The sequence below is a fragment of the Hevea brasiliensis genome, chromosome 6 (assembly GCF_030052815.1).
Source record: "Hevea brasiliensis isolate MT/VB/25A 57/8 chromosome 6, ASM3005281v1, whole genome shotgun sequence".
NCBI classification, from domain to species: Eukaryota; Viridiplantae; Streptophyta; class Magnoliopsida; order Malpighiales; family Euphorbiaceae; genus Hevea; species Hevea brasiliensis.
Window position 1 is genome coordinate 105,896,086 of NC_079498.1, and position 12,786 is coordinate 105,908,871.

At 33.5% G+C, this 12,786-nt stretch overlaps 2 protein-coding genes and 2 non-coding genes across 12 annotated transcripts in view; all 4 read right to left on the reverse strand.

Moving 5' to 3' along the window:
* Positions 1-518: 518 nt before the first annotated feature.
* Positions 519-12,786, reverse strand: part of LOC110665809 (60S ribosomal protein L28-2) — an 87,720-nt gene continuing 75,452 nt past the window's right edge. The window contains exons 1-4 of one of the 2 annotated variants that reach the window (XM_021826078.2): positions 2,711-2,865; positions 2,462-2,625; positions 2,064-2,224; positions 519-872 (exon numbers count right to left, since the gene is read on the reverse strand). In XM_021826078.2, the coding sequence (XP_021681770.2) occupies positions 732-872; positions 2,064-2,224; positions 2,462-2,609 (450 nt within the window). In that variant the 5' untranslated portion in view covers positions 2,610-2,625; positions 2,711-2,865 and the 3' untranslated portion in view covers positions 519-731. Of the gene's footprint in view, positions 873-2,063; positions 2,225-2,461; positions 2,629-2,710; positions 2,866-12,786 lie in introns of those variants that run through there. The other variant, XM_058149051.1, reaches the window with a different exon arrangement.
* On the reverse strand, positions 1,132-1,224 carry LOC131181275 (small nucleolar RNA R24). The gene has a single exon (XR_009149901.1). It is a non-coding gene; the product is annotated as a small nucleolar RNA R24 (small nucleolar RNA).
* On the reverse strand, positions 1,591-1,677 carry LOC131181276 (small nucleolar RNA R24). The gene has a single exon (XR_009149902.1). It is a non-coding gene; the product is annotated as a small nucleolar RNA R24 (small nucleolar RNA).
* On the reverse strand, positions 4,055-11,350 carry LOC110665807 (uncharacterized protein At1g51745). Of its 8 annotated transcripts, XM_021826071.2 has the most exons (6): positions 11,252-11,350; positions 10,908-11,077; positions 10,720-10,758; positions 10,376-10,594; positions 6,832-7,844; positions 4,055-5,629 (listed from the first exon to the last, which is right to left on the reverse strand). In XM_021826071.2, exons 3-6 carry the CDS (start codon positions 10,728-10,730, stop codon positions 4,533-4,535), a joined length of 2,340 nt encoding a protein of 779 aa, XP_021681763.2. In that variant the 5' UTR covers positions 10,731-10,758; positions 10,908-11,077; positions 11,252-11,350; the 3' UTR covers positions 4,055-4,532. The 8 variants fall into 8 exon arrangements, with proteins under 8 accessions (XP_021681763.2, XP_021681765.2, XP_058005031.1 ...); XM_021826073.2 differs by lacking the exon at positions 10,908-11,077 and having other exon boundaries at positions 11,252-11,341; XM_058149048.1 differs by lacking the exon at positions 10,908-11,077 and having other exon boundaries at positions 10,376-10,546; positions 10,647-10,758; positions 11,252-11,336.

Genomic DNA, 12,786 nt, shown 5'->3' on the forward strand with positions numbered 1-12,786 from the left:
TTCAATAATGGAAACATAGCTTGTGGTGAGTGATGACAATAACATTGCGCCTTGCTCCACCTAAGCTTCAGCAGTGCAACAAAAAGAAGCTTTTGGAGTCCTTTCCAATGACAATGGGTGTCATACTTGCATCCCATTTCAAGGAAGATAAGGCTTGCTTGTGAGGGAGGAACAATTTGAATATCCTTCTTTCCATCCTGAAAGATGAACCTGAATTTTCAACAATAGTAATCTAATTCAGGAATTTTCCCGAATGGATAAACCGCATTTCCACCAGCAAGTGCTCTCTCTTTTCGTAAAAACACAAAAACGTCGTGGATCTATAATCATCTCAATCATTACAATTATTCACTCTATAAACCAAAAAGGTTTTTGGCAAACGCTAGTGGCTCCACGGATTTGAGTAAACACCACCAAAACGAATGTCGCTTCATCTGGTTCACGTGTTTATTGCCGAATGTTTTATTAGTTTTCTCTATCTTCATTTCGTATTCACGCTTGCAAATCCAAAATACATATGAAACAAAAGAAAACTGCATTAATCAAAACCCAATGCCCAAAAGTTAATATAAAATACCACAAACCAAATTATCCGGAGTAAATAACAATCTCTATAGTTCAACATCTAAACATAAATCAACATTCAAATAAAAGCCACCAGGGTTGGAGAATTTTTCACTGTCTATGAATAGGAGAAAAACAGAGCACATCCTTTCCGCTTAACTTACTACTCACTTCCTAATACTGAGCCTCTGAACTTGTCTATTCCTCTTCTTGACACCAGATTTGGCAACCTTCAGGCTCCTATGCACAACACTCAACCTTGCAAGAGCTGCTTTCTTTAAATCAGGCCTGTAATAATTATCTCCAACCTGTAACAAGGCACACATGAATAACCAAACAGTCAAACACAACCTAAATCTACTGAAGAATACAGCAAAGCCTCAGAAGGGTGGCTGATTAAATTAGTAGTGAGCTCCTCACTGTGCTGACTTGGTCTAGCCAAGGTCATACAAAGAAAATGAATAATAGTTGGAAACCGTAACACATTTGGTATACATATCAAGCCAGATGCAATTGGTAGGCACTCAATGATACAGTAGATACTTGTGAATGATACACTATTTGATAGAAGCTCAGAAGCCAAGCGTAACAAGTATATTTCATAGAAGAAACTCAGCGTTAAAGAGTTCTTCTTACATGTTAATAGCTCATCACCGCAAAGGGAACTGAACATCATTTTTCCAGATGGACTCCAGAAATGCATTATATTCAATTTATTCAAAATCTAGTGCTCTATGAAATTCCCAATAAAATCAAATGCCATGTTTCTCAAAAGAAAAAAAAATCACATGCCATGGACACATCTGGAAACACTTAGAAAAAAAAAAGTAGAAAAAGATTACAAAATCTTACAAAAAATGAGAGTGAAACCCTGTAGAAAGATGTACAAAAGCAAATAATCAAATGAGGAACCACTCAGTAGCACAAGTAGAAATCAGGAGAAACAACATTATTTGAAACATATTTACCCAGTAGCAAGTCAATAGAAAAATATAGACGACACATGATATTGAAATTTAAATAGAATGAGCTCAGAAGACAAGCATAGAAAGTTTATTTCACAGAGAGACCCTACGTGAGAGTTCTTACATCGTAAGAGCTCATCACAGCAAAGGATCCCAATAATATTCACCCACATTACCAATAATATTCACCCACATTTGACTTAGGAAATCCATTTATTTGAAATATACAATCTAACGTTTTATACAAAGTTTCATTATAATAGATTAAATAGATATATTTAAAACATGTTGTTTCAATACTGAAAAGCACGAGGAAACAGCAAGTGATTTTGTCACACAAAAGCACGCATTCATTTGCCAGCTGAATGAGACAGAATTCATGTCTATAAAATCAAATAACCAAATCCATTTGAAGAATTTACAGAACATTCATAACTTTTCAATCACCTAAATAATCAAGGCACCGTAAAATGATAATCCAGGAAAGAACACTTAAATAAAAACAAATGAGATTAGCAAATACAACTAAATTACCTGGTTTTCCACAGCCTTGGTCATTCGGCGGAACTCCTTCTTCATGACAGACTTGTGAAGCAAAGTCGCAGGTTTGTTTTGTTTCTTTGTCTTAGTTGTAGCAAGAACCACAGATTGGTCTTTTCCTGGCTGAATGCTGACTGTTTTCTTATTTGCCAACCCTATTTAACCCACACCAAAAATAGCAAGAAACACATCAACATCAAGATTCCCACACTGCCACACACGCCCAGTAACCAAACACAAGCCAAAATAAAACACAAATTTTAAAAAATCGTTTCTTTTTCTCATATCACCATCATAACAAGGTATAAAAGGACAACCCAATTCTTATATGGGATCAAAGTGACTAAAGAAATGAGGAATCTTGTAAAATGAAGAAAGCGTGAGATGAGTACCAGAATGCTTGTAGGAGTTGAGATTGTAGAGATTGTTCGACTCCTTGCTAAACTGAATGCCAGCAGATCCCCTGCCGAACTGTTTCACCAAAAATGAGTTGTTCTTCTTCACTATCTCCCATATCAACTGCCCAGGTACTGTTGCCATAGCTAACACTCCTTCCCTGAAACACCAATCACACCAGATCTATTAGCTTTACTCAATTTAATACCCTACTATTACCTACACATTTCATATAATAAACAAACCTGCTAGGGTTTTTGCTTGCTGCAAGAGTTGGGAATGGCGAGCTAGTGCAAAAAACGGGAAATCATGATCATTTATAGCGGTGAAACCCTAGTTCTTGCGCATCTCTGTTCTGGATTACCAAAATACCCCTTTTTTTCATGGGTTTCGGGTCGGACTTTTTGGTGCGGGTCGGACGGTTGTGCTTTTATTAAAAAAAGATTATTACATGCTTTAGAATATAGAACCAGTCATTATGACAATTAAAATTCTTTCATTTTTAAGTTTTTTAATTTAAATTAAGTAAAATTCATACATTATTAATTTTTTTTAAACATATAATTTTAAATTTTAATTTATATATATATATATATGATGTATATATATATTTTTAGAATAAACTGAAATTATATTTATATTAAATATATTCTCTTTATTTTATCTGATATTTTAAATTTAAATAATTATATATTTTAAGATAAAATTATTCAGTTAAGTTTTATTTAATATTAATAATTAAATTTATAATTAAAAAATAATAAATTAAAGTAAACTTAAAAAAAAATGGTTGCTTTTAATTTACCAAGTGTCAAATTTTGGTTAGTCTTTTTATTTTTCATATATATTGAGCTAAGAAAATCGATTTTTCATTTAAATGAATTATTGAAAATTGAAACTAAAGTTTTATGGTTATGCCATAATTAACACTTAATTATTGATATTGCCTTTATATTAATATAAACTTAGTAATATGTATTTTTTGTTAATTAATTAGATTTATAAATTGAAATTACCGATCACCCACAGAAATGTTGGAATATGGATCTGGAGCCACCAAAAATAATATCCGGCCCAGTTAGGGCCCAAGAAGAGAATGATAGGTGCCGCCGGATAGATTGGGAGATTGGAGTTTGGACATGCTTATCAATAGTTCAAATTATGAGAAATTTTATTTATTTTTTTTAAATGATTTTTAACAATGTATTTGGATGTAATGTAAAATAAGGTAACATCAAGCTTCTGAACATAACCGGTCGGATTCACGAGTCCAAGGTGAAGTAGCTGAACCCAAATGAATGACTACATAAAATACAACAAGTATGCATGGTCAAAAATACAGTGACAAGAAACCTGCAAATCAGCCTCTGAACTATCTTCTTAACATTAGGTTAAAATATTTCATTGCCAAATATGAGAAGTTCTTCTTTTCAGTGTTGTTAGTATAAATTCCAAGGAGCAAATTTATTTATTTAATATTTTAATTATTTACAAATCTTAATCTCAATTAATCATGCACAAATCTCAATACTCAATACAAAGAAAGCAAGCAAGAACTATTTTAAAATAAGAAAAAAAAAAGCAGTCAATGCCAGCTGCAATTGGAAGGATTCTATTAGGATTTCAAGCAATAAAACAATTGAAGCAAAAGGTGGCTTGGAATAAATTGCTCCTCATGTCCCAAACAAGCCACTGAAAATTAAGCTATTAGCCATAGCCCCCTGAACCAGCCTGAATTCATAAATTAAACCTAATATCAGGCCACTAGTACCCAATACCAGATCAACATCTTTACACCTCAACTAATGTTACATATATACAATGCCAAAGAAAGCCTCCATCCCTCTTACTCCTAGACCTCCTTTTCTACAACAATGAATTGGCCATGGAATTATACAGAAGGATTCTACCTTCACGGCACACTACCTGCTGCAACAGACCAAGCATGGTTTGAATAAGCTGAGAATCCCTATGTCAAACAACATTCCCAAAACACCAATAAACCAAATATGAGGGTAGAATTCCACTTTCTGCAAGTGTTTTCCAAGAACCAAATTCATGAGTTAATTATGTTAAGGCACGGTGTGTTTGTCGTGCTGAACCATTCACTGCCTCATTTATCCTACTGAACACTAATTTAAGCGGGATACAAGCTATAACAGGACCCTTTAGTTTCTCTACCACTGGTTTCCTTTCTTCCTCTTTATTACCAGTCAATGAAGATAGTTTTCTGATCTTTTTAGACAAAAGCCCACATTTCCTCTTGGGTGATTTACTTGGTGAAAAATGCGGTTGCATTGTCATATGCTTAGCAGTAATCCTTCCAGATTCTGAATTTTGCATAGCCGCATGCCTCAGTTCAGCAGCTTCCAGAGCAGGTGCATGAGTTGGATCACATTCATTGCTACTCATAATAAGATCGCAGTAGCCATCATCCAAAACTTCAACTGTTAAAGGACGACCAACAATGGCTTTACCATTCAATTTACTCATAAGGGAGACCAATGGAACATTCTGTGGCTGGTAATTTGCGTTGACCTCAAGCTTAACATCATAAAGTTTAGAATCAGTTATATTCCTGCCAGGAAAATCTGATGCCTGATATCTGGAGTTAACTGTAAAGCGTGATTGACGATAGGGAAGCGATCTTTGAGGCGGCAAAGACACCTCCATCATTCCCCCTCTCATATGAGATTCCCTGTGAGAAAAAGATTTGCTCCAATCCCGTACCCCATCTACATGGTCATCAGCAATCCGTTTGGACTTCATTTGCAAGTTGCAATTGTATGACGCAAGGGACCTTCTAGTTCCATCACAATCCACTTTTTTATCAGAACTTGGAAAGAATCCATCCAAGTGCTCTATACCTGCCAAATATGCATGAGGCTCATCATCCATGGCCATGTATTTCCTCTTGTCATGTTTTCTATTTTTATTGATATGTCTTGAGTTCCTCTTTCCTTTCAACTGCCACTTTGAAGTACCTTTCTCTATCCTCTGACTGATATTATTCACGTGAGTAGCTGCTGAACTGGTAGAACCAGATTCATTGAGTACCTCATTTCTCAGAGATACAGCCTCTGCTTGACTACTTTGACTAGAATGCCTCCCCAATGCACCAACTTGATGCCTTCCTAAGGAAGACACAAACATAGGAGACAAACCTGGAGAATAAAATAAAAAATCAATGTGATTTCCAAGCACCACATCTGGTCAGAAAGTTGTGTAGAAAATATTACTTGAATAAACTTCTTCAATGGAATGAAGAGAAGGCCTTTTGTTGCGTAAGGTGTTTAAAAAAAATCGAAAAATTCAGGGGTTTATAAGAATGTGCATCAAATTTTTATAAGATCTTGAACTAATCCTTTCCATAAAATCATTCCACATACTGTTCTTAATGCATACCATCGCATCACAACATTTAGTCTGCAAATACTGACCCATTATACCAGGAAGACATACCCAAACTTTTAAAATTATAGACAGTAAATTTGCAAGTTATCATTTCATGAATCCCTACATTCTCATGTCAAACTTCTTTAATCACATTTGCTTCTTGCACACTCTCTCTCTCTCTCTCTCTCTCTCTCTCTCTCTCTCTCTTTCTCTCTCTCCTTTTCTTCTACTCCTGACCATAAGAAAAAAGGCAAAAGAAGCACATTTGGTTCATTCATTTGCGGTTCATGCTAGTGGCCAATTTAAATCTCATGTACGTAATTTTCTGAGTCTTAATAAGTTTTTAAATAGAGACTGTCCTTTCTCTTTCCCTCAAGCATATCTAGCTAATCTTGGAGTTGCTTACATTTGGCTTCATAGACAATTACATAAGAAACTTAAGCACACTGCCATCAAATTAGTACAATGGCAGTACAGACCAGAGTCTATGTTTCTTCAAGCAAATACTATATACCCTGTAAAATAAACAAAGTAAGCTTAATATATATATATATATATATATATTAAGCTACTTTTGACCTCTAATGTTAACCCGAAAAATCCAGCTCTAGTCCATCTCATTTGCTTCATGAACATGTTACATCAAACATTTTAATATGCAAAACAAAAGCTGTTACCAAGAAGATTGGTTCGCTTAGTGTGCATATATCTACACAGATATCAGCTTGACTAGTTTTTTATGCAATCTTAAAGAACTTTGGTAGTACAACACATATCATAGCCCTCAACGAGAGATCCACTTAACATAATTTCTAAGCAAAGTACTTAGTTCAGCTTGCAAAGACATTAACAATCATAAGCACAGAAAAGGATAACTTGTCTGATATATATACATACATATATATATATATGGGCTAAAAGAAAAGGATAAACATGCTTTTAAGTTCTCAAATATCCTAATCAGGCATACCTGCAGAGTGCTTTTCCTCCCCAACGAATGGCACATCAAATAACTTGTCTGAAGAATCATTCTCAACAAACTCAGATACAACAGGAACATCGCTCTCCTTTTTCAGCTTGGAATTAATGTGGGAAGCATCATAAGCATGTTCAATAGGATTTAAAGATGCACCATTATCGCAAGAAATTCCAGTACTTTCAGAGTTATTATTAACTACAACAGAAATGTTTTTTCTACACTCATTAGAATCTATTCCAGAAACCTTGCTGTCAGATAACCCATTAAGAGGTGAGCCACTTGAATTAGGAAGTTGGTCACAAATAACTGGAACAGACACCATTGCTGTACACTCCAATACCTTTGTCAATGGTCGGCGACGATTTTTTCTTTTCAAGAATTCATGAACATTTGCTACTTGTGATCTCTTTCTTTTCATGGATGAGTAACCTTTGCAACCATTTATAGGACTGCCATTTGACAAGCAATTTACAGCATTTGAATCTCCTACAACAATTCCAAGATCCTCAAGTCCTCTCATACGCTTAATTCCTTCTGTTCCATCATCCTCTGAATCATTTGGGGTTCTTCTTCTCTTTTCCTGTACAGATTGCACCTTAGAAGCACCAAGATGATTCGGCTCTTCAAAAGATATACCAGATTGAGATAATTCTGGTGCTGAACCTGAACCTGAATCTGAATCATCTTTAATATCACCAGAATCACTCTCTTCTGTCATATCCACATCTTCTTTGCCAGAACCAGACATGCTAGGCAATTCTTTGGCTGAACTACCAAGCTCACCACCTGAATTATTGGTTCTAGAAAAGAAGTCAACACGATCCTTCCCCAGGCGAGCATTCTCAATTTCAAGGGCATGGAGAATGGCGTCTTCCCTCCGAGCATATTTCACTGTTTTCTTATTACCATTTGCTGCATTTGCCTTGGCCTTCTCAATACATTCATCATATTCCCCACATCGAAATGCCTTCACCCTCTTAGATTTTTCAAGATTATACCAGTCCCTAAAACAGCAACACAAAAAAGTTGTAATGAAATCAGATTATATGCACATAAAAATAACATATTAATACCTGGAAATCATTAAAGAAATCAAATCCTTCAAGCAAAAAATATACTCTTGAATCACAAATAACTGAGGCCAAAAACAAATATTAGAAACATCATTTGCCTCCTTAGCAAGAAAGGTAACTAATATTGCAAGCAAATGTTGTTCCGGTGTTAAGTTTCTGATAAAACAGCAATTTCACCAAAAATTAAAAATGGAAGCGTGAACAGCAAACACAAGACAAACAGTACACTGACACTTTTACATACACAAGCATTTAAATAGGTGAAAATCTTAAGAAACTACACTCAGATTACAGCAGCAAATCTTAACAGACATCTATCATCATCATTGTATGTCAGATACAAAGTCAAAAGATAACTTGCGAGCCCAATTTTTGCATACAAGTATGCATCTTATACAAATGTCAAGGCTCAAATTAAGTCAGGCGCCTCATAGAACATGCATTTGACCAAACCAAACAATCCAAAGTTAACCTCTTCATGGAAGTTCTCATCCCATATATAAAAGCATTATCACAATGTTCCTTTTTTTTTTGGGTGGAAGTCTGCCCAAAAGCTCTCCCAACCTACCAATTATAAGCCACCAGTAAGACACTAAGACATATCCATAACTTCCCGAAATTGTTCACATCAGATTTCTTAGTACAAAATATTGTACAATAAGAACTATAATACCCACAGAATCTGTAAAATGGCATACCTATGACAGACTCTAAACACTTATGAATCGGCATGAGAGATTTTCCTCATGTAAATTTCGCACTTCTCTATTATCAATTTGCCCAACTTGTTCCTCACAACTTTGCTTTGTATAATGAATATCCTACAGAAACTCGAGAAAATTTTATTCCCCTCAGGAATTTGGATAGACTTAAAATGCTTACTGTTACTTTGCTTCTGCATTAGGTTAAAATTTTTTATTACCAGAAGATGGGAATGGAAAAGAGAATTGAGAGTGCCAATTTGTTACAAATCTCAAAGTCTATGAGACAAATAACATTAAGTCGTACTAAAAACCAAAAACATGGGCAAATGCAATGATGCCTTTCAAAAAAAATGACTCGTGAAATGTGTAGCAGTTATGGATGCATTTGTGGTGAATTTTGGGGATTTACTTCCTATTATTATTGGATATTAATTCTTATTTTAATTAAGAGTTATTTACTTTTCAGAATTGTAATCCCTCTTATACAGGGACTTCTACTTCCATTAGGATTATTATTATTTCCTTTCTAGTTATAAACCTGATGGAATTAGGATTTCTAATTCTAGTAGAATTTCAATAGATTTTTTGTAAACCTCTCTTATAAAAGAGTTTACTTGAATTAATAAAATTAAGCAGAATTATTTTCAATTAAATTGAGAACTGAACTCTTCGTTCTCCAACAAGTCTAAGGTTAGAGCTCCTATTTAACGAGTTCACATTTTCAGCAACAATAGGTCGAGGAAAGAATTGAGGTCAAGCAAAAGGTTTAGCTAGATTTCACTGTTAACAGGCTTGTGACAAGATCCTGAGCTCAAGAATATAACAATAGCATTGGAGTGAAAAATATTGCCACATAAGCAGCTACAATGGTGCCACAACCAATGTTGGAGCAGAAGAGTAGCAGAAAACACATACTAAAAGGCTAGTAAATAAGAAGATGGGAGTCAAAACCCACCATATTTAAGCACATCCTAGACTCATATGGGATACACACTAATGTAACTGAAGGAATCCTACGTGGTATTACCAAATCAACACTTATGAATAAAGAATGAGCACACTCATTTTTATCAATAGTAAATAAGAAAACTCAGCATTATAAAAATATGCTTCCATCCAAGCATACCAAGGTATCACCCATAGGTATTCCTATTATCAGTAAAGTTTTTGTCAAGTGACATGAATTATGCAGCCCACTCACCCAAACGAGGGATAACAGGGAATAAAAAATGGGAAAAGGAAGAAGAGAGAATAGAGAAAAATGCTCCAGGGAAAAAACATTCCACATCCATAAGTTGCTGCCCACCTCCAAACAATTCAATGGTCATAAAAGGATCCGAGAAAAATAACAACAAACATACATCTAAAATCCCCCCACTTAGCACATATATGGATCCAACCCACAGATACAATTTACACTTGAACTCCAATAATAAAAGCATCACCAGAATGTCTCCTATCCCTTCCTTTATGGATTTGGACCAGAAGTAAAATTTTGAATCATCAAAAAAAAAGAATAACTCTGGAAATTGCCGTGTTAAATAAGGTTTTTCATTCACAGGCCAGGAAGCACAAGCTGAACTCCAATAACAATCCACACAAGTACCACACTCGCACAATTTCAACATCAATCCCCAAAAAAAAAAAAAAACCTCGCCGCCAACCAACAGAATGCAATCCATGAAACTGACCAAACCAAAAACCAGACATAGTAATCAAAGCAAAGAACTATGAAAGCAAATAGTAATGCACACTTACACGCTGGCATCCTCTCGGCCGAGGAGTTTAACGGGAGTGCCTGATCTTGGAGAAACCAAACTACCCTCCGAAATCTCGTCAAGACCCATAATACGGCCAGGCCACCACGAACCGTTTCGACGCCGGACCCAAACTAACCCTCCCACCGATGCATCAATGGTCTTGGAGTTGCTGTTGGGTTCATCAGAGCTACCCATCTCAAAAACCCAACTCAGTTTTCTAAAACAAATATAAAAAAATACAAATAAGCATAAAAAAAATGCTATCTCACACAGAAAGATCTTTAAAATCAATGGTATTTCTCTATTTTGAAGCGAACCCAAGTGCCAAAAATCACTCTAAACCTTGCTTTCATGGACAAATGCGTTTAAACCGTTTAAAACCTGAAACCCAAAACGAAGCAGCGAACAAAAATCAGCACAATCAATAAAACCCAATCTGGCATGCAGCATAAAAAACCCTTACATAAGTACAAAAAGGAAAAAAATTTTTTAAAAAAAAAGGAGTAAAAGAATAGGAGAGCAAGAGAGACCTATATTGAAGTGTTTTGTGAAGGTGAGAGATCTGGAAGAAAGGGAAGAAAAGAGAGATCTAAAGGGCTTTCCTTTTTCTTCTTGTTTAAAACCATGGTTCTGGAAAGTGGAAACTGTTTTCTTTCCCCTTCTTTTTCTTTTCTTTTTCTTCTCTTCAGTGGGCGTTCAACTGTGGAAATGAGTTTGTATTTTTTAGCGTTCACTTGTTTTCTTCTTTAAGATTTTGCAGAACCATCGTCCAAGGGAACATTAGTTGCAGACACTCACAGGCATAGATAGAGAAACAGCGAGAGAGAGAGAGAGAGAGAGAGGGTTACGTTTGGATCAAAAAGAGAAAACGTACCTTTGGGCTTTGGGTGTCTTTTTCGGCCGAGATAGAGAGAGAGAGAGAGAGTGAAAGTGAATTCTCTCAAGAGCGAGACAGAAGGAAAAGAAGCACAGTTCCTGTGCAGTTTTGTCTTTACAATTTCTTAAGTAGTTGAGTTGCAGTGCCACGCAAGCATGATTAGGGCATATCACCATTACCAGTAATTATTTTAATTTCCATATTTTCTCTTAATTCCTTAAAAAAAACCCAACATTAAATCAAATTTGAATTTTCTTTTTAATTAATTTTTCTAAAAAAACTTTTACACAATTAAATCACCATTCTCTTTTTTTATAAAAAAAAAAAAAACAACAGGCATTTACTCAGTAAAATAATCATATGCAATTTATAATAAATAATATTAATATCAAAAATTTGTGATATAATTTATATAATATGAAATATTTTAAAACGCTGCATATGATTTATTTTACACGGTTATTTAATTATTTTAATATTTTAATTATGTTTATTCAATAAAATTTACAAAATAATCTAAAATAAATAGACATTGCTTCATAATAATTACATAAACAAATACATTCTGCATAAGGAAAATAAAATAAAAACTTTACAATATAAGAGAAATAACATAATATAAGCATTTATTGTTGAAAAACAAATTCATATTAGGATTTATTAATTGAGATGGCTTCTAGGGTTATGTATTAGTGGGTATTGTTTTTTAAATAAGTTTTTATCATAAATATTGTAATTTTTTTAAAATTTACGTTTATTAGATAAAATTTATAAAAATAATTTAAAATAAATAGACGTTTTTTCGTAATGATTACATAGATAAATCAACTTTGTATAAAGAAAAATAAAATAAAAACTTTACAAAATAAGAGAAATAGCAAAATATGAGCATTTATCGTTGAATAACAAGTCCATATTATAATTTATTAATTAAGGTCGCTTATAGGGTTATGTAGTGAGTGGGTGTAGTTCTTTAAAAAAGTTTGTATCATAATTATTGTAATTTTTTAAAAATTATGTTTATTCGATAAAATTTATAAAAATAATTTAAAATAAATAGACATTTTTTTTTGCAATAATTACATAGATAAATAATTTTGTATAACCAAAAATAAAGTAAAAATTTTATAAAATAAGAGAAATAATAGAAGAGAAACATTTATTATTGAAAAGAAAATCTAGATTAGGATTTATTAATTGAGGTGGCTTACAGGATTATGTATTCAGTAGTGGGCGTAGTTTGAATCAAATTGAATAGAAATAAAAAAATTAATATTAATTGAATTGAATTAAAATAGAAATTGAATTGAATTAAATTAAATTAAAAAAATTTTAATTTGATTTACCAATTTGAATTTCTTTTAAACATTTTTAAATTTTCATATCTTTATTTTCCAACCTAATACAAATTCTATAAATTACGCATTGTATTCTACAAAATATCTTAATTGAAAAAATCTATCGCTTTAACTATTTTAATTTTTTGTGAAAATAATTAAATTATAAAATCAAAAACTAAAATTTCAAAAAAT

Bases quoted from the DNA above. Each gene is read 5' to 3' on its own strand.
- LOC110665807 (XM_021826071.2), bottom strand. The intron at 7,845-10,375 runs GTAAGTGTGCAT...TTGCTGTTTTAG, and splicing joins GGCCGAGAGGATGCCAGCGT to GGACTGGTATAATCTTGAAA. The intron at 5,630-6,831 runs GTATGCCTGATT...TTTATTCTCCAG, and splicing joins GGAGGAAAAGCACTCTGCAG to GTTTGTCTCCTATGTTTGTG.